Source organism: Rana temporaria, chromosome 9, assembly GCF_905171775.1.
Source record: "Rana temporaria chromosome 9, aRanTem1.1, whole genome shotgun sequence".
NCBI classification, from domain to species: Eukaryota; Metazoa; Chordata; class Amphibia; order Anura; family Ranidae; genus Rana; species Rana temporaria.
In genome coordinates this window covers 107,098,886-107,119,246 of record NC_053497.1, presented here as the reverse complement: position 1 = coordinate 107,119,246, position 20,361 = coordinate 107,098,886, and the positions used below count along the sequence as shown (strand labels likewise).

At 44.1% G+C, this 20,361-nt stretch overlaps 1 protein-coding gene across 2 annotated transcripts in view; it reads right to left on the bottom strand.

Moving 5' to 3' along the window:
* COL5A1 (collagen type V alpha 1 chain) overlaps positions 1 to 20,361 on the bottom strand; it is a 255,317-nt gene that overhangs the window by 171,170 nt on the left and 63,786 nt on the right. For both annotated transcript variants that reach the window (XM_040324092.1, XM_040324091.1), the window contains exon 4: positions 17,736 to 17,898. In XM_040324092.1, the coding sequence (XP_040180026.1) occupies positions 17,736 to 17,898 (163 nt within the window). The remainder of the gene's footprint in view (positions 1 to 17,735; positions 17,899 to 20,361) is intronic.

Sequence of the window (20,361 nt, the reverse complement as noted above, 5' to 3'; positions counted from 1 at the left end):
TTTTTGTGGGAGTTATTGCTAACACATAATGCTCATACATCTTGAGGAGGCGCAGTTTGACATGTTAGCCCTGGGCTCTAGATGACCTTGTCTCGGCACTGCTTCACTCTATAAGCTGGGAGAAGATTCACTTCAATTAACCATCACAGTCATGTGAACAATACATTTATCTGCACATGATTGGGTATTTAAAGTGAACACAACACAGCTACAATTTTTGTCAGTAAAGATTATCAACTTCTTTAGTAATTCAGCCTCAATGTTCTACAAACAAGTTTGTACTGAGTGGTTACACGCAGATACAATGCTAAAGGGCAGAACATTGCCTTCTACAGGAAAGCTGTCAAGCCTTTTCCAGGGTCACCTAATGCTTACAAAAACCCAACACTTGGACATCATTATATAGAGGCAAGCAGACCTTTTGAAAAGGTTCTTAGCGATTAAGTACATTCCATGTACCACTGTCAATACATTGCTATTCTCCAGGAGACGAAGGAAGACATAGAAATTCCACAATCATCCTGCAGGGGGCACAGTCTCATTCTGTATCACCAAAACTTTGAGTATATCGGTACAGGCTTATGCACTAAAGAAGCACGCATTAGTAATGATGGTGTGTAAAAGTACCATTACAAACTTCCAATTATATCAGTGAAAGATGATGTTTGGTTGCTATAGCAAAACAAATGGTCATTGCTTTTTACTGCTTCTGAAAAAAATAATCATTAACCGCTTCCAGACCGCCCACTGTACAAATATTGCAGCAGGGCGGCCCGGCTGCGCAAAATCACGTATGTGATTTTTTTCACGTGGTGCAGGGAACGTGCGAGAGGCAATCAGCGGGAAAAAGGGTAAAACCTACCGGGGCTGAAGTGGTTAATGTGCACATCACTGTTAAGGCCGAAATATTGGATCGATCACATCAGTTCAATGTCAGACTTTCAGACTTTCAATGTCAGTCACACACTATTAATATACAATTATAACACTGAGATATTTTACAGTGCTATACAGAGAACACTGTACCATTGACATCTGTCTCTATCACAGGAGCTTATACTCTAATGTCTTCTCCAGAGTCACAAACTATGACTACCATATACTGTAGTTATATAGCTCGGACATATTCTGCTGTGCAGAGAACACTGACCCATTAATATCAAATCTCTGAACCAGGGGAGCTTATACCCAAATGTCCCAGCACTGTCACACACTATTACTATTATATAGGTATTAAAGCGGGGGTTCACCCTTAGAGGGCACTTTTTCCCCTTAGATTCCTGCTCGTTTTCTCTAGGGGAATCGGCTATTTGTTTTAAAATATGTGCAGTACTTACCCGTTTACGAGATGCATCCTCTCCGTCGCTTCCGGGTATGGGCTGCGGGAATGGGCGTTCCTTCTTGATTGACAGTCTTCCGAGAGGCTTCCGACGGTCGCATCCATCGCGTCACGATTTTCCGAAAGAAGCCGAACGTCGGTGCGCAGGCGCAGTATAGAGCCGCACCGACGTTCGGCTTCTTTCGGCTACGAGTGACGCGATGGATGCGACCGTCGGAAGCCTCTCGGAAGACTGTCAATCAAGAAGGAACGCCCGCTCACGAAGACCCATACCCGGAAGCGACGGAAGAAGATGCATCTCGAAAACGGGTAAGTACTGCTCATATTTTAATACAAATAGCCGATTCCCCTAGACCGAACGAGCAGGAATCTAAGGGGAGAAATTTTTTTTTTTAACAAATGGGTGAACTCCCGCTTTAAGCTCCGACATATTCTGCAGTGCTGTACAGAAAACACAGACCAATCCACATCAGTGTCTGCACCAGAGGAGCTTACACTCTAATGTCCTACCACTGTTATTATTAAAGGATATCTAAAGGTTCATTGGAAAAAGAAAATGTCATACTTACCTCCTCTGTGCAGTTGGTTTTGCACAGAGTGGCCCCTGATGCTCCTCTTCTGAGGTCCCCTCAGCGGAGCTCCTGGTGCCTCCTCTTCTCGGGTGCCCCGTGCGGCACGCTCCCGTGTCCTGCTAATGCGTCTATTGACGCAGACAGCAGGACTTGGCCCCACCCCTTGCTCCCACGTCATTGGATTTGATTGACAGCAGCAGGAGCCAATGTCTGTGCTGTTTATCAATCTATCCAATCAGGACCAGAGACACCAGCTGGAGCTGGTGTGCCCGTCCCCATCACTGAAAAGACCGGGTTCAGGTAAGTAAAAGGGGGGCTCTGGGGGGCAGCTGAATGCATTAAGGTGAAAAACCCTAATTGTTTACAACCCCTTTAATATTATTATATTTTTATACAGTAGCTCTGACATATTATGCATGCTGTACAAAGAACACCAAGCTATTCACATCAGTCTCTGCACCAGAGAAGCTTACCCTCTAATGTTCTACCACAGTCACACACTTTTATGAGTATATATATATATATATATATATATATATATATATATATAGCTATATTATATAGATAGAGGTATAGATATTTTGCAGTGTTGTAGAGAACAAAACAGCAGTGTAGTAAATGGAGCTGAAATCTGGGGGTAGGGGACCTGGAGTTGGGAGGACCTCTCCCTGGCAAGATCCCCATACAGAAGTTTACAGAGAAGATGATCTGAATGGAGGAAGGGAAATGTGTGGCCAGCAAGATTTATAGTGTACAGGAAGGAAAGGCTCCTTCTGTGCCACACAAGCCCTAAACCATCCCAAAATAATGACAATTAGGAATGTGACCTATCTGGGGATGAACATATGTCACCTTGCTGACACCTAGTAAGATGCAGACACCACGGTCCCCTCTTCTCTGGACAGCTGCTGGCCATAAATACTCCTCACCAGACCAGACTCTGAGACTTGCTGTGACAGTGACATATTGCAATAACAAAGAAAAACATCTGAACAGGCAAAACAACAGCCACTTCTGCAAGTCGATCATAAAGTACAATTTAAAGGAATGCAAAGAAGTAGATAAACCAGATGACAAACTAGAGAAGGTGGGGGGGAGGTAACCGACCTATCATTACTATTCCCCATTGACGATATTGGTGACCAATATAAAATATTCTAATACTTATTGATCATTATTTATGCATTTTTTGGGGGTTTTGCAATAATCCTTTATGAGGGAAAAGATCATTGGAAACTCTTGCATGGAATTTGAGGCACAAAGTTCTCTAGCGCAAATTCCCTACAAAAACTGAACTGCTGATGTCTGCTTGCTTATGGCAACGTTTATCTTCGATGATATTTCACTGGGTTGTCATCACCTTTTTTGAAATTCAGGGAAGATGAGTTCAGAGCTCCCACAGCAGCCTTATAAAACGTGAATATTTCCCATTATAGTGTTGAATTGTGAACTGTGACTGTTATAAAAAGTATGTAAAGTTGTCAATGATGGAGTCACATTTAAAAATCACTGTATTCTGCAATGTTGGAAGCTCTGCCTGATTTATCGGTGTGCAGATCAGGACCATACAAGCCACAGCTAAGGTTTAGGGCTCCATAGGACACAGACCAGGGAGGTCGCTGTGCCAAAGAGGATTTGAAGACGGCAGAGAAAGTGCTAAAAGTGTAAACTGTGTGAAGGAGTTTTCACAACAAACTACAAAGCCAAGGATCCATCTCTCCAAACACTGAGCATCCCATGATTTATGTTCATGACTTTTACAGAAAGGCCATAATCAGGCAGCACTTGGTCTCTTGTCAAACACAGCCTTGACTATGTGTGCAAGTGAACTTTCCATGGTGCTCCCAATCAACCAAATTAGCATTTTCACTTTTTTCCTAGCATGAGTAAGAACTCAAATGCAGAATCTGATTGGTTCCTGTGGCAAATTAACAAATCAGATTTTCTAGGTACATCCAACTGCTGTAAAGCCAGGGTGTCACCCTTTTCCTATTCCTAATAGAACATAAACATACAGTTGTGACATCCAGCTAGAAAAAGGTGACCCCTTTATTATGGACTTGTGGGAGGGGCAGAGACACAATCTACTGTGGGGAAATCTTCCAATTGTGGAAGGAGCAGAGACACAAACTACTGTGGGGAAAATCCCACAACTGTGGGAGGAGCAAAGACACAATCAATTGTGGGAGGAGCAAAGACACAATCTACTGTGGGGAAATCTTCCCATTGTGGAAGGAGCAGAGACACAAACTACTGTGGGGGAAATCCCACTACTGTGGGAGAAGCAAAGACACAATCTACTGTGGGAGGAGCAAAGACACAATCTACTGTGGGAGGAGCAAAGACACAATCTACTGTGGGAGGAGCAAAGGCACAATCTACTGTGGGAGGAGCAAAGGCACAACCTACTGTGGGAGGAGCAAAGACACAATCTACTGTGGGGAAATCTTCCCATTGTGGAAGGAGCAGAGACACAAACTACTGTGGGGGAAATCCCACTACTGTGGGAGGAGCAAAGATACAATCTACTGTGGGGAAATCTTCCCATTGTGGAAGGAGCAGAGACACAAACTACTGTGGGGGAAATCCCACTACTGTGGGAGAAGCAAAGACACAATCTACTGTGGGAGGAGCAAAGACACAATCTACTGTGGGAGGAGCAAAGACACAATCTACTGTGGGAGGAGCAAAGGCACAACCTACTGTGGGAGGAGCAAAGGCACAACCTACTGTGGGAGGAGCAAAGACACAATCTACTGTGGGGAAATCTTCCCATTGTGGAAGGAGCAGAGACACAAACTACTGTGGGGGAAATCCCACTACTGTGGGAGGAGCAAAGACACAATCTACTGTGGGGAAATCTCACCACTCTGAGAGGCACTGAACCACAACATACTTCCACATCCAAAGGGATATCAGTTCTGCATCTTGTCAAAACACTATGAAATGACTGTATAATAAAGGCACTCTCTTTCATGATTTCATCTCAACATCACCAGAACAGAAGCAGGTAGTTACGTCTAAGAGTCCTTGTAATGTGCATAAAGTATCTGGATTTTTCCCCTCAACAAAACTGGAATTTCACTTTATAGCCTGTACTGTGTCCCTGTCATTCTCACTGCATCCATTATGTACTCGGTTCAGTCTGTCTTAGTAACAGACTTACACCTGGAGGAACAAGTTTCTGGACAATGAATCAGACCTCGGACACTCTGCCAGCTATTTTTGGCTCACAAGCCAGTTTTCCAGATCATTATTTATAAATGGGATTAGTCATTGAGTCTTGGGAATAGTTTTTACTAACACAGATTAATGAAGTCTTATGGGGAATTTCTAAACAATTCAGACAGTCCAACAAGTGGCAGCACCAAGCAGAAGAGAAGAACACTGAGCACCTTAGAAGGGAAAAACGCTGGAATAAAATGCTGCAGACATGTGACGCTAGCATGACAGCCTGCGGCAGAGGGGGACATTTTAACACAATGATGGACTGCAGATAAAGGAATTCTTATAATACATATTAATAAACAAATAATGTTGTTATCTGTGCTATAGCCAATAGGGAAGTCTCAAGTTTTAAATAATTTTAGTTGTTAAATTAAAGCGGTATTAAACCCAAAACCCTAAAAAATAATATATTGCAGCTTACCAATCATTAGATGTGATGGCTGCAATCGTTTTAATTTCACCTGGTGATCTAGCCAGTAACACACCTCCTGAATTAGAGTGTCCCCGCTGGATGGAGGAGCAAGAGAGACACCTGCACCTGCAACAGCTGCCTGGACTGATGGAAGTATCAGCCTCTCAGTGAGCTGCTGAGAGCTGCTCCTCGGCACTCCACAGCTCAGCGCTTCAGTAAGAGGAGCAGAGCAGGAGAGATTCTGACTGACAGGCAGCAGCTCTCCACTCGGGGAGGTGAGAGAACAGAGCCAGAGCCATCAGCAGTATTCGGTGGCTCGGTTCTCAGTGAATAGGCAGTGGGGGACAGATGCAGCATGTCACAATATACAGTATAAATCTCTACCTTTTGTCATTAAAAATTTAGAACATACACAATCAAACTTAACTTTACCTTAATCCTTGCTACAAAGTCCACTTACAAAACTTATTTTTACCCTTCTATAAACTTGCGTTTGAACTATGCAATCACAATGTGGCTCTTCTGCTAGGGCTCACTAATACAGGTGACCAATAGGCAGTAAAAGCAGTAACCTGCTGCAACTGCAATACTTTGCAGCAAAAATTAAACAGTATGTCGCATTCGACAAGTGATACTGTTGCCTGGCTCCGCCGCCTGGTGGGTCGGTATTTTTAGGGTATAACAAGAAGGGGGAAGGTGAAAATAAGACAAAGGGGTTAACAAGAACTCCAGAGTGTGAGGTACAGCTGTCTATCCATCCCAGAGACATTATATGGGTAAGTCAGAGCCCTAGGATGGACACAGAGGAAAACAGTGAACTTCATTCTCCACATCTCTGTCACACTAAGGCCCTTTCAGAGGTCTGTGGCTGTCCTTCAATGGGGTTTATTGTTCCGGCTGACCTGTGAGGTCCTGGACAAGCTGATAGACACAGAACATCTGACAGCTATGGAGTTCCATGCCTCTTACTATCTCTCTGTAATGTTATTCTGGAAAAATTGAGTACTGGAAGAAATCAGGGGGGCACGGATCTTCTGCGGGGCTGAAAGGACACAGTTTGGGACGCATGACTCATATCATGACAAGCAGCCTTTTTTACATTAACTAATACAAGAAAAGCAAGACAAAAAAGCCTAGCGATAGAAATGCAATACCAGGTTATTAATATGTTTACAGTCTATTTCCTAAAGAAAAACAGGGTGTGCCACAGTTCACAAATTAGATATAGCAAATACAGTTTACACTGAGCCTGTAGGAATCCAAAAGTTTGTTGTGACCAGAAGAAAAAGAACAGATGTTACGGCAACAACTGTCTAAGATGGAAATTTCCCTCACTTTGGTGAAATCAATCCTTGTTTCCTATTGCAACTCCTGGACATCAGGGCACAGATAAAGAAAAAATAATTCTCATAAAAATTATAACCCTTCCCCACACTATCCAAAATAAATAGCCCAAATAATAGAAGCCCAATTTGAGGGCATTTCTAACATTGAGCTCACTTGCCACCTTATGTTCAGCAAGATGATTCCCACCCAGTTCCCTTGTTCCTCCCACTCTGTCTTTTCTTTGGTTGCTAGGACTCAGGCAGCAAGGCCAAACAGCATCACTGGTTGCTAGGAAGCAGGCGGCTGAGCTACAAGCAGCTTGGAAACTTACGATGCAACCAATAACAGTGTCCTAGTGACTAATGAAGAGGCAGAGGAGGTGGAAGAGGAGAACAGACACACCCCTCTCCAAGCATACTTAGTGATGGCGTCTGTTTTAGGTAAGCGATTGGTTCCAGAAACACGCATTGCCAAAAACAGCTAAACATGTCTTTACACTTAATGATTGCTCAGACAGTGGTCAAGAGAGGGGGGTGTGCCGTCAGACAAGCTCACAAATAACACAACCTAGAAAGATGGTACAAAGTTCTAAATGCACTTTGTTGCCTGCAGGACAGGAGCAATGAATAAAATGTTTGGTAAAAATTCCTCTTTAAAGCTGAATTCAATACACAGATGATATGCATACAGTAATTAATGACTTATTTACATGCCAAATGATTTGTAATTCACACAGCATAGTACTGGCAGGAGTCAGTTTTTTTTTAACTACTACAGATAATACTTTCAAGTCTCCTTTCCATTCCCAGCATGAGACTGGAGAGTTAGGGAGAGGCAGCACTGTAAAAAGCTCATCTCTCAGTCACTCTGCTCTCTCTTATCAACATGTTTCTTGCCAGCACAAGAACTGTCTCCCTCTCCTAGTATAAGCTATGTTGTATAGTTAATGAATACAGCAATGCATTATTTGCATCTATTAAATTTGCCCAAGAGCTCAGCTTTAAAAGCAGATTTCTACGGTTTTCAGTCTGTTAGGTCTCATTCACAACTGTGTATTGGGTCGGCTATAATTTCCAATAGGAGACTCAGCGGTGTTTCCCTATGAACAGCTGTGGGCGGGAAGCCACATTCAAAGCATTGAATGCTGAATGCAAGAGGTTGCGAACGCCCGCAGGAAACCCTGCTGAGTCTCCTCTGTAGATTTTAGTCTGCCACCAGTGGCGGCCTGCTCATTAGGGGCACAGGGGCGCCACCTCCCTAATCCATGCGTCCGACCCCTAATCACCATGCAGGGCACCGGACGCATGGATTTCAATGTTTTTCTTTTTTTTTTTTTAAACACGTGAATATGTTTTTTTAAAACATTGATACTGCCAACAGAGCCAGTCTTTCAAGAAAACACGATTTAAGAATTTACTGATAATTACCAATGAGCTTCCCGTATATGGCCAACTGGTGATTATCTTAATTTGCCTGAACATAAAAATGTAGATTTGCCATACAATGCAGACGAACCATTGAATGGATTGCTGAATTGCACGATTCTCTGAAGGTCAAACATGAATATTGTAAGTATTCTAGTAAATCAAATATGGATAAAGCACAAATTCTGATAGAATCATCACTGCTAAAATTATTTATGAAGTCCCAGGAGCAAACATCTACTGGATGTGTCAAAAACTACCTGCATAGTGGAAGAAAAATGTAAAGAGGGACTCCACTGAAAAAGTTATTTTTTTACAGCAGAAAAAGCCGCAGTCTAACTGTAAAATTCAGTACTTGCTGCCATCAGTGTCCTTTATTGCCATTTTATTTTGACAAGTTCTCAGAATCTGCAGCTATGTCAGTGGAATCTTAACCTCACAATAACCTTAAAGTCACTTAACTCAACTTCTCCTGAACTCTGTGTGCACCTTACCAACCTCTCCCCTCCACTCCAATAGCCGGATTCATAGAGAGTTACACCGGCGTATCAGTAGATACGCCGTCGTAACTCTGAATCTACGCCGGCGTTAATGTAAGCGTATTCTGGAAACCAGATACGCTTAAATTAGGCTAAGATATGAGCGGCGTAAGTCTCCTACGCCGTCGTAACTTAAAGTGTAATTTTTAGGCTGGCCGCTAGGTGGCGCTTCCGTTGAGTTCGGTGTAGAATATGTAAATGACTAGATACGCCGATTCACGAACGTACTTGCGCCCGTCACAGTAAAGATACGCCGTTTCCGTAAGAGATATGCCGCGTAAAGATAAAGCTGCCCCCTAGGAGGCGTAGTCAATGTTAAGTATGGCCGTTGTTCCCGCGTCGAAATTTGAAAATTTTACGTCTAAGTGGTCCGTGAATAGGGCTGGACGTAATTTACGTTCACGTCAAAACCAATACGTCCTTGCGGCGTACTTTGGAGCAATGCACACTGGGATATGTACACGGAAGGCGCATGCGCCGTTCGTAAAAAACGTCAATCACGTCGGGTTACGAGTAATTAACATAAAAAACGCCCCCCCCCCTATCCTCATTTGAATTAGGCGCGCTTACGCCGGCCCCATTTACGCTACGCCGTCGTAAGTTAGGACTCGAGGCAAGTACTTTGTGAATATAGTACTTGCCTCTCTGACTTAAGGCGGCGTAGCGTAAATACGATACGCTGCGCCGCCTTAAAGATACGCGCCCCTACCTGAATCCGGCTACAATTCCCTTTTTTTTTTTTTTTTCCAACACCTAGTGCAGGCACTTCTCACTGTCAGATTTGAAATCTCAGCTAATGAGCAGGGACTGATGGGAATATAAATAAAGAAGAATTGTATGCCTCACATGGTTTAAAATAAGTTTGTTTTTGTGGTGATAAATATAGACCTTTCCATCTGCATAAATAACTTTACTTTACTATCATTTTCTAACCAATGATAGAAAAATTGTAAGCTTCTGATACAAGACACTCATGCCTATCAGTTAATTGTTAGGTAAGACCATATAACTTTGTGCATGACAGGTACACTTCAGTGCCAACCCAATTTCCATGAACTCATGTTGGCATTGTGCCATGCTTATGTAAATCAGAGCCGGATATGCAGAGAGCAAAACCCACGGATGGAACATTCCAGGGGCATAACGAAGCTGCTTGCACTGCTGAGTTCTATTACTAAGAGCGACACAATAACGACCCCGCAAGCATGTCTGTTTTCTGTCTGGAGGTCGATTGCTAGAAAAGAGTATGGAAGTCACCCATCCCCCTTCTCCAGCTTCCCACCGCCAAATCAAATCATATTAGGCGAACTTGAGCTTCCTTTGACATTTTTATCCACTGAGTCATTACCATGCAAAAAAAATCTATAAAATCCAATGGGATCCCCAGGGCTTTTCATATGCTTTCCATGTGGTATTATTTCTGTGGTAGGTGTTATAGGAAGGAGAAGGACCATCCCAGATAACCCAGTGATCGCACAATCTAAAATCCGGAAAATACTGCAGCGCTAAATACAGAATATTCCCTTAAATCACCTTAATATAATTCACTGCAGTTTTATTCAACAATGGGATTTTCATAGTTAGATTTGGGCAGCATTGCAGCTTTAGTTACAGGTTTCTGTGCTATGCGACCTCCCCCTTTAAAAAAACGTGCGCTATAGAATTATGAATACTGTGCTAATACTCCTGTTGCTGCTGTTCAAAGTGTAACAAGCTTAAAAAAGCCATAATCCAATAAACCAGAGTGCATAAACAGTGACTATCGAAATTCATCAACTACAAATAAAAATTCCATTACTTCCGTGTTATGTAAAAAATGTATATAGAAAAGTCAGAGCAATTTTTTTTATATTTTTATGTCCCAAAACCATTCATTCCACAATTGATATTCTTCTTTTTAAACAATATCAAAATATACAAAAGTGCTCCAACAAATCTCATGCTGTGAAGTGCTTCACACAACCCTCTCGTGCCTTTACTCACCAGAGCAAATGGACCCCTAGCTGGTGGGCATGAGGGTCTAACACACGTAATACTGGTGACGGGGGTGTGTTTTATGGATCTTCTCTCTCTTCCTAGGTGGCCGGTGTAGTATGGTATCTCATAATCAATGGCAGCCCGTCCATTAGGGGTGCAGGGGCGCCGCCCCCCTATCCACATGTCCGGCCCCCTAATCTACATGCGGGGCGCTTGACGCATGGATTGTTTTTTTTTTAAGCACGCGATTAGAGTCAGAGGCTCCAATAGGCTTCAAAAAAGGGTGTGCTCGGGGCGCAGAGCACTGCACCCTGAGCCCGCACCCAGTTGTGTGACAATAGCAAATTAATATCCTGTTTCCCGATTGGCCGAAAGGAGTAGTGATCTTATTAGCCTATGAGGAGGAGTCAGGAGACACATGGCCACCGTGATGCAGAGGAGACGCACAGGAAGCCCGACCGACCCACCACTGTAAGACAGAGGGGGGACACGGAGGAGACGGAGGGGGGAAGCCGCTGCCAGCGGGCACCCTCCAACATGTCAGTCTGGGGGACAGCACAGTCACAGTGTAAGTCAGCTGGCGACTGGGGGGGGAGTGATGGTGCACGGTGCAGGCTGGGGCAACGGGGGGGTTCAGGTCCATTTGCTGACCATTGGATCGCCACTGCTCAAACAGGATCAAAATAGAGGGAGAGAGTCCTTTCAGTGTGGTATGTTCCGTTAATTCAATAAAAAATAAACTTGCAATGCTCAGAATAGTAAACCGCCTAATAGTAAGATACAGGTATGCCATCAGCGAAGCGGCTCAGCGTGCGTTCCACTGCTACTAAGTATACTTTTGTATATTTTGAGCATGGAGCACTTTAAAAAGAAGAATATCAATTGTGGAATAAACGGTTTTGGGACATAAAAATATATACATTTTTTACATCACATGGAAGTAATGGAACCTCCCTATCCTGTTCCAATGTGTGTGGGTGGGGCTGCAGTGAGCTCAGAGAGAAGGTGGTGCATTTACTATTAAATGCAATTTCCAAGTAATAAGCAGTTAGAGAGCAGAGGATAGGCTGCTGCTGGCTCATGGAGGGGGAAGTGGGCAGCAATTGGTACAGTTTTTCTCTCCTGATACTGTAACATCAACCAGGGCCCACAGACATGGTTTGGGTACCAACTGATGGAGTACGTTTAGCCTGGGCACTGACATGTATAAGGAAGGTATAGTGTCGGTGGATTGCTGCACATCCAGGCACTCTTTGACATGGGTATATAGACATTTGGCAACTATCAGCAAAATTATTGTAATTTCTTACAGTGTTATGTTGGGCACACCCAAGTTTATCTTCGTTTAACCCAGTGGGCTGATCGGAAAAAAAAACGTACAGATCGCCATACTAACACAAGTGATGTTAGTGCGTCGATACACCCCCCTACCTGATGTGCTATAATCAGTATTGGCAGCCATTGGCTGTAAGCGCTGGTTTTCCAGCATGCCCGCTGGGCAGAAGCTGGTCTTACAACTGGCTTCTGTAGAACAGACAGCTTTACACACACCGGCCTGCGGAACCGAAGATTTTCAGCCCTGTGTACCCAGCCTTAGTGTGAACCTCAGATTTCTAATAAATGGGAACCTTGTGATCAATGCTGGATGAGGGATCAGAGAACACCAACAAGGGTAGCAGGTAGTAGCAGCCCATCAGCTTGTAAATACAGCGCAGTGCAGGGAGTGGCTTTCACCCAGTGTGTGTTTGGTGGGTGACAAGCTAGCTATACATTATAAACTGTAAATTCTGAGGCCATCGTCCTGGACTTCTGCTGGTTTGGTGCCAGGAACAGGCAATAAAAGCCGCTCAGTTTTCCAGCATGTGAAACCTCCATTGACTGATGCCAAGAACGTCTCTCGTGGACCTAACTAGTGCCACAAACAATCGCTACATTATTTACACTGATGGAAAAAAAGGCAGTTACATGTCAAATGTCCCTTTTTTATATGGGTTGAATCTATAGAGCTAGTATGTGCCAAAATGACTCTGTCACCGCTAACCAAGACCATGGCCTTTAAAGTACAACTCAAGGTATGACAGTCTAAACAAGTACCAAACTCCAGTTACTATGTAATGCAAAGCTTCCATAAAGTAAACATCTTCTTTTACCTTCCCTAAATGAGCCAAATCCTCTGATTTGTGTCTCATTGGCTGTCCCTCCCAGACATTACAGCTCACAGTGGAAGGGCATTTTGCAGCAGAGGCAGTGCTGTCAATCCAGAAAGGAGTGGGAGAACTAAGTGTAGATGGATGCTGCTTGATGGGTTACAGGCTTGTGATTCAGCAGGTACATTGCCAATAGCCAAGCCCCCTGCAGCAACTTTTTTCATCCTACTGTAAGTGCAAGCTGACACATCCTTCAACAGAGTGGTAATAGGCTTCAAAAAAGGGTGAGCTCGAGGCACAGAGCACTGCGCCCTGACCCCACCCGGTTGTGTGACAATAGTGAATGAATAATCGCTATTGTCACACTGATTTTCCTCCCAGCCAATCAGGAAGCGGGTCCTCAGACCCGCTTCCCGATTGGCCGAAAGGAGAAGCGATCTATTGGCCTAGGAGGAGGAGGGAGAAAAAACACAGCTTCCTAGCTGCCGAGTAGACACAGGGGAAGCGTCTCTACACACAATTTATAGCGCATGGACATCCGTTGACATACATTTTGACGTCTGTTGACATGCATTTTGCATTTTAGCGCAATGCAACATTATGGTGTGATTAGGACACATTGGAAATTATTGTTTTTCAGATGTCCTTTCATTGATCTGAGTTTTACAGCTGAGCTAAAACGCACTGATGTAAACTGGCCCTTATTCATTTTAGACTTGTGCTCCTGCTTTATAATTTTTTTTTACACAGTTACAACCAACAACCTTCCAGGACTGAAATATCAGTGTTGTGTACAATTTCCCTTTAATACCTCTGATTGCAGCAAAGGAAAGCCACTTTTTTTGAATCCTTTGTCATCACAGACTGAATAAAACATCTCCCTGGGAGTGAGGAAATTAAGGTGTACACTAATGGCAGTGTCGGTACAGTGCTGCAGTCAGGAATTGCTGTTAGCAGAACCCTGGGGAAACGTCCGGAAAAGTCTTCTTAATCATCAGCTGAGGTGGTGAGTCAGAATTCCACCTGGGGATATCTGCGGCGGTCTCTGGGTTTTCCACCGAGTTTTGGCACACTGCCCAGGCTGTCAGAGATCATCTCAAGGCTGAAGAGACAACTTCCATGCGTTGCTGCCTCTAAAACCAAGCGCGAGTTGTTTCAAAACCAATCGTGCTCATTTTAACCACTGACGGCATTAGGAAATGGTGTTCATTCCAAGGCCAGATATGTGTTTATGTACTGTAGGTGACCGTGATATTGTGTCAATCTCGCTCCCTTTTTCGACGAGATCGATAACCTACGAGCCCCGTCGCGGGGGCCGGCTCGCCGCGATGGGAACAAGCCGTCATAGAAGCGACGGGGATCCGACTTGGATTCCCGCCAATTCTAGCTGCGGCGTTTGGTATGAATCATGAGGAGGAACTCCACGCCAAATTTTAAATAAAAACCCGCCATGGGTTCCCCCCCAGGGGCATACCATGCCCTTAGGTCTGGTATGGATTGTAAGGAGAACCCCCAATGCCGAAAAAACGGCGTGGGGGTCTCCCCACAATCCATACCAGACCCGTATCCAAGCATGCCGCCCGGTCGGTCAAAAAGGAGGGGGGACGAGCGAGCGCCCCCCCTCCTGAGCCGTACCAGGCCGCATGCCCTCAACATGGGGGGGGTGGGTGCTCTGGGGCAGGGGGGCGCCCTGCGGCCTCCCCACCCCAAAGTTCCCTGTCCCCATGTTGATAAGGACAGGACCTCTTCCCGACAACCCTGGCCGTTGATTGTCTGCGGGCGGGGGGCTTATCGGAAACTGGGAGCCCCCTTTAATAGGGGGGCCCCCAGATACTGGCCCCCCACCCTAGGTGAAAGAATATGGGGTACATTGTACCCCTACCCATTCACCTGGAGGAAAAGTGTAAAAGACAATAAACACACAATACAGGGTTTTAAAATAATTTATTAGTCAGCTCGGAGGGGTCTTCTCCGCTCTCCGGGGGGTCTTCTCCACTGTCCGGGGGGTCTTCTACCACCTTCTCCGCTCTCATCTCATCTCATTACTAGCAGTGGCGCAGCCCGCTCTTCTTTGCCGTCTTCTGCTGCGCCGCCGCTAGTAATAGAGCTAAAAAGAAGATAGCGGTGGCCAGCCCCAAAGAAGGCACCGGAGAGCGAGCGGAAGAAGAACCGGGGAGCGCCGAGATGACAGCGGAGAGTGGAGAAGATGGAAGAAAACCCTACAGAGAGTGGAGAAGACCCCCTGGAGAGCGGAGAAGACCCCCCCGAGCTGACTAATAAATTATTTTAAAACCATGTGTTTATTGTCTTTTACACTTTTCCTCCAGATGAATGGGTAGGGGTACGATGTACCCCATATTCATTCACCTAGGGTGGGGGGCCGGTATATGGGGGCCCCTTTATTAAAGGGGGCTACCAGATTCCGATAAGCCCCCCGCCCGCAGACCCCGACAACCAACGGCCAGGGTTGTCAGGAAGAGGTCCTGTCCTTATCAACATGGGGACAAGGTACTTTGGGGTGGGGGGGGCGCAGGGTGCCCCCCTGCCCCAGAGCACCCACCCCCCCCCATGTTGAGGGTATGCGGCCTGGTATGGCTCAGGAGGGGGGGCACTCGCTCGTCCCCCCTCCTTTCTGACCGGCTGGGCGGCGTGCTTGGATACGGGTCTGGTATGGCGTAGGGGGTTCTCCTTACAATCCATACCAGACCTAAGGGCCTGGTATGCCCCTGGGGGGGAACCCATGCCGTTTTTTTTATTTAAAATTTGGCGTGGAGTTCCCCCTCATGATTCATACCAAACACCGCGGCTAGAATTGGCGAGAATCCAAGTTGGATACCCATCGCTTCTATGACGCGCTCGCTGGAATGTGCTTTTTTTATTCCAGCGAGTGCGAAATGTCGGCACCATGTCGCCGAGAATCAGCGCGATGCCGTCGTGCTGGAAACACATTCTCGGCGACAAGTATTGTATGAGAAATACAATGCAATGATTGGGACATCCAGAGAGCAATAGTGTGATGAGAACAGACACCTCTGGTCACTGGTGGAGCCGATTTTCTTATGCTAAAACTGTCAATTTTAGTTTCTTTCATTTTGGCAGCAATTGGATGCATTCAGTCAATATCCTCACACACTGTGCCCACTCCTTGTATGAAATTATGCTGAATGCAGCACAGCTCATGCAAGAGGCATAGGGAGGTTTGCTAAGGAGAGAGTATGGTAGAAGCTGTTTGCATTCAGACTGTCTCTAATTGGAACTTTAGACAGCGCCTTCTATACAAAGAAGTCAGAGAGTGGAGGACTCACTGCACAGTTGTGTGTGCACATTTCAGCTTGAGCTACCAAGTCCTGAAAACAAGGAGAGTGTAATAGGAGTTGTTGAAGCACACAATAGTTGCAAAAACACCCAGGTGGACAGGCGTAGAGTCGGCAATTATGGCAGAAAGAGGTCACTGTCGGAGTATCAAAGACGAGCTTTAAATTTACAAAAAAAAAAGATCATAAAAACAGGAGTTCACAGAATCTGGAACTGTGCATGGCAACCAATCAGCTTCTACTGTATCTTCAACTTGTTCAGATAGGCTTTGAAAATTAAAGGCAGAAGCTGACATGCCATGCACAGCTGCTCCAGTTTTGATGAAGTCAAAGCCCCCTTTATGTTCTACATAATCCAAAAGGCCCACTGACAGCCATGTATTATATACAAAGCAATTTCCAAACACTACATTTAATGTGCTCTCTTTTTTTTGGGGTACAAGACAAAACCGTTCCATGTTCCTGTGCGATTTAGTGCAATGCCATTTTCAGCCCATTCATTTGAATAGTCTGAAATCACACTGGATCACACCAAATGTAGTTCATGCACTACTCTTATGCCGCGTACACACGGTCGGAATTTCCGACAACAAATGTTCGATGTGAGCTTGTTGTCAGAAAATCCAACCGTGTGTATACTCCATTGGATATTTGCTGTCGGAATATCAAATGTTTTTAGAGCCAGGTTCTCAATTTTTCCGACAACAAAAGTTCTTGTTGGAAATTTCCGATCGTCTGTATGCAATTCTGACGCACAAAAATCCTATGCATGCTCGGAATCAATTTGACGCATGCTTGGAATCATTAACTTTATTTTTCTCGGCTCGTCGTAGTGTTGTACATGACTGCATTCTTGGCGATCGGAATTTCCGACAACATTTGTGTGACCGTGTGTATGCAAGACAAGTTTGAGCCAACATTCCGTTGGAAAAAAATCCACGGTTTTGTTGTCGGAATGTCCGATCGTGTGTACGCGACATTAGGCTTCATGTACACAGGATGTTTTTACAACCTCTCCTGAATGATTTAACTTCACAGATAGTAACCCACGTTAAAAATGTCAGTTTTGCTGTGTTTACATGCTGCATTTAGCCGAGTTTGCGTTTAGGAGCGTTTTAATATATATTTTTTTTTTATAAAAATTCACTCCCTTACAGTAAAAGAAACTTCTCCTGTCTGGTGAAATCATCAATTCCTACAGCAGACTGAAGAAAGGCAAAAGCCTCTCTGTCAATTCTGCACATTTATCTTGTAAAAGAAAATGCATTCACATTTATCCACTGCAGGCTCAGCTCCATATTACCTGGAAAATGAGGCACATTTTGGCTGCATGTGAGAGGAAATCCCATTTCCCTCCAACAGGACATGTCCAAGTCATTCACAGAGCCAAAATCAGCTTGTTCTGAAGGAACATAAACAGACTGGAAAATCTATCAAGCGGACTGGCTGCTTCTTACCTCAAAGACGTCTTCGTCTAGAATCCTAGTGCCGAACACAACAATGCCATTGGTGTCCACAATTGAGTGCTCGCTGCGCTCCAGGTGTTTCTGTGCTCGCTTCTTACAGTCCACAAAGAGTGTCACCTGCTTCTTGTAGACACTGATTCCTATCCGATGCCACCTGCAGGGAACGGAGTAGGGTTAGAGACATTGGCAGATACAACTGGCCCTGAAAAGCTTACAGCTCACAAATCTACAAAACCTGTCTGGAAGTGATGGTTCACAGGGTCAGGAGGACACCAAAAATCTTAGTTATAGGTGGAGGGAGAATAGTGACCTGGGTCAGACCCTCCCATCTTATTTGTCTCCCTGCCATAATTCCTGGCTCTGTTCCTGGCCACTTGGAAGATTTGAATATCCCGACTTACTTTGTTTTCATTTGCCAGATCTTCCTTTTACAATCTCCTTAATATAAAATATGAAATATAAACTAACTAAACTAAATTAAACAAGAATCGTAGGACTGCTGTCAATGGGCACTGCAGGTGTGCAGACCCAGCAACTCTGCACAGTAATGTCTTGCAGGTCCAATTAGAGAGAATTCATTCCAAAGTCAAAAATACTTTTTCAGTTACAAATATCTTTATTGTTCATAGTCCATATTTTAATGTATGTGTAATCTTTTTTTTTATATATATATATCTTAGTGGCGGTTCTCCAGGCAGATGAAGAAGTATACATTAAAGTATAGTAGGCACACATAGAACTTTCAAAGGAGGATAAGGAGAGTGTTGGGATTGTTTTATTGGACGTAAAACAACCGCATTGCTATCCCTATCCTGCTATGGAAGTCCCATGAGTGCCTATAATACTTTACTATATACAAATAAAACCAATCCACTAAAACAATTGTCATTTTAATAGCTCTGATACCATTCCAAATCTGGCTGGATGATTTACTCCAAGTAACCAAATACCCTTATGGTTCTTGTCCAATGATTTACCCCAAAAAGGAACAGAGATATCCTCCAACTCTCCACAGATGGATTGCCCCCCAAAATACCCTGCCACCTCTTCCAGATAACCCTCTACTTCTTCTTCAACAATTTACTATACTGCAATATACCAGGATACCTCTAAAGTTCTTGTCCAATTATTTACCCCTAATGGACCCAGATACTCCTCCAGGTCCTGGCTAGGTGGCTGTTCTGTTGTCTTCTATAGTACTAGAGATTTTTTGTCTGTATATATTACTTCCTGGCATCTTTGCAGAAAGTCCTTTATTTTTTTTCCAATTTCCTTACAAAGTTTAAAGCCCAGCTGTGGGAAAATTGAAAATTCTCCTGTGTGTGATAATTTACCATTGTTGCACATACAATTAACTACTAATTGTATGGGACGAGTCGTTGTTGAATTTGTCTGCCAACATAAACTCCAAGTATTTACAAAATGCAGTAACAATATAACTTTTCAGAAAAGCTCCACCTATATCATCATTAAAAACTAGCTTCTGAGCTCCATACAAGTGACTTAATGTAAGCTGAAATTATGTCATTATTTTGCTGCAGAGAGAAGGCTGCATTTCCTTAGTCTCCCCAGTGGAATGCTGCAGCAGACTCTGATCTGTGGCATACATTCAAGAATTGCACAGACACCAGTATTTACATGACTGTGTGTCATCTCTGAGCAGGCATCTCAGTCCCCGAGGGAGATCCTGACCGTGGATAATGTCTGAACAAAGATGACTCTTCTGAAGAGAAAAACAGATGAAGGCATTGTCAGGGGTAATAAAGGTAATAGGTAATAAACTGTGTTATGCCTACACATTGTTTAGAATACATGCACTTAACATGAATTGTATATCTCATCTAGTTCCACTTTAACCAGATATTACACACCTTGTTGAATAACTAATGCCTCAGGCTAGTCTGTGTGTCTTGTATGTATTTCATACCTGCTTTTTTCATTCCTTAACTTCAGTTTTGTGATGAACCAGAGCAATAGAAAACATGAACATAACCGCAGGGTTAATGGTGGCGTAATCAGCACAGTGACCTATACCTTTGTTCAGCTGAAATTCTATCTGGGGGTGATATGTCAGGCTGTCCTCAGTGGTATCATATTTTGTAAACTGTCAAAGCTGAAGAAGAACAGATAATGTCACTGTCCTCAGGCAAGAAATGCCACAAAAAAATCCAATTACTCATGTGCTGACCAAACTAACAGCCATATATCAGTGGCAAAGGCTCAAAGACTAAACTCAAGTATACGACTGGTGAGCATTAATATTAACCACTTCCCGCCCAAGGTACGTCATATGACGTCCTTAATTTTCAGAAGAGAGAGAGTGGTCGGTGGGTGTGTTCAACCAGATCTCATGCCACATCCGATATGAATTACAAAAAAGAGAAATTCCCCATGGTGGACTTTAAGAGCATGGATCTGGAACAAATGTTTGACACACTGAAATGTAAGTGTAACAAGGTTTATTTATGAAAAAGATTTAAAAACAGTTGGAATATTTGTGGCCGGTGATTCCCTGCCTTCCGCCTGTGTGATCAGCGAGCCAGAGAAGGGATAGACCAGTGCCGAAAGTTGTGCATAGAGATTTCCGATCTCCCCGGCAATCTCTACCCTTTGGAGG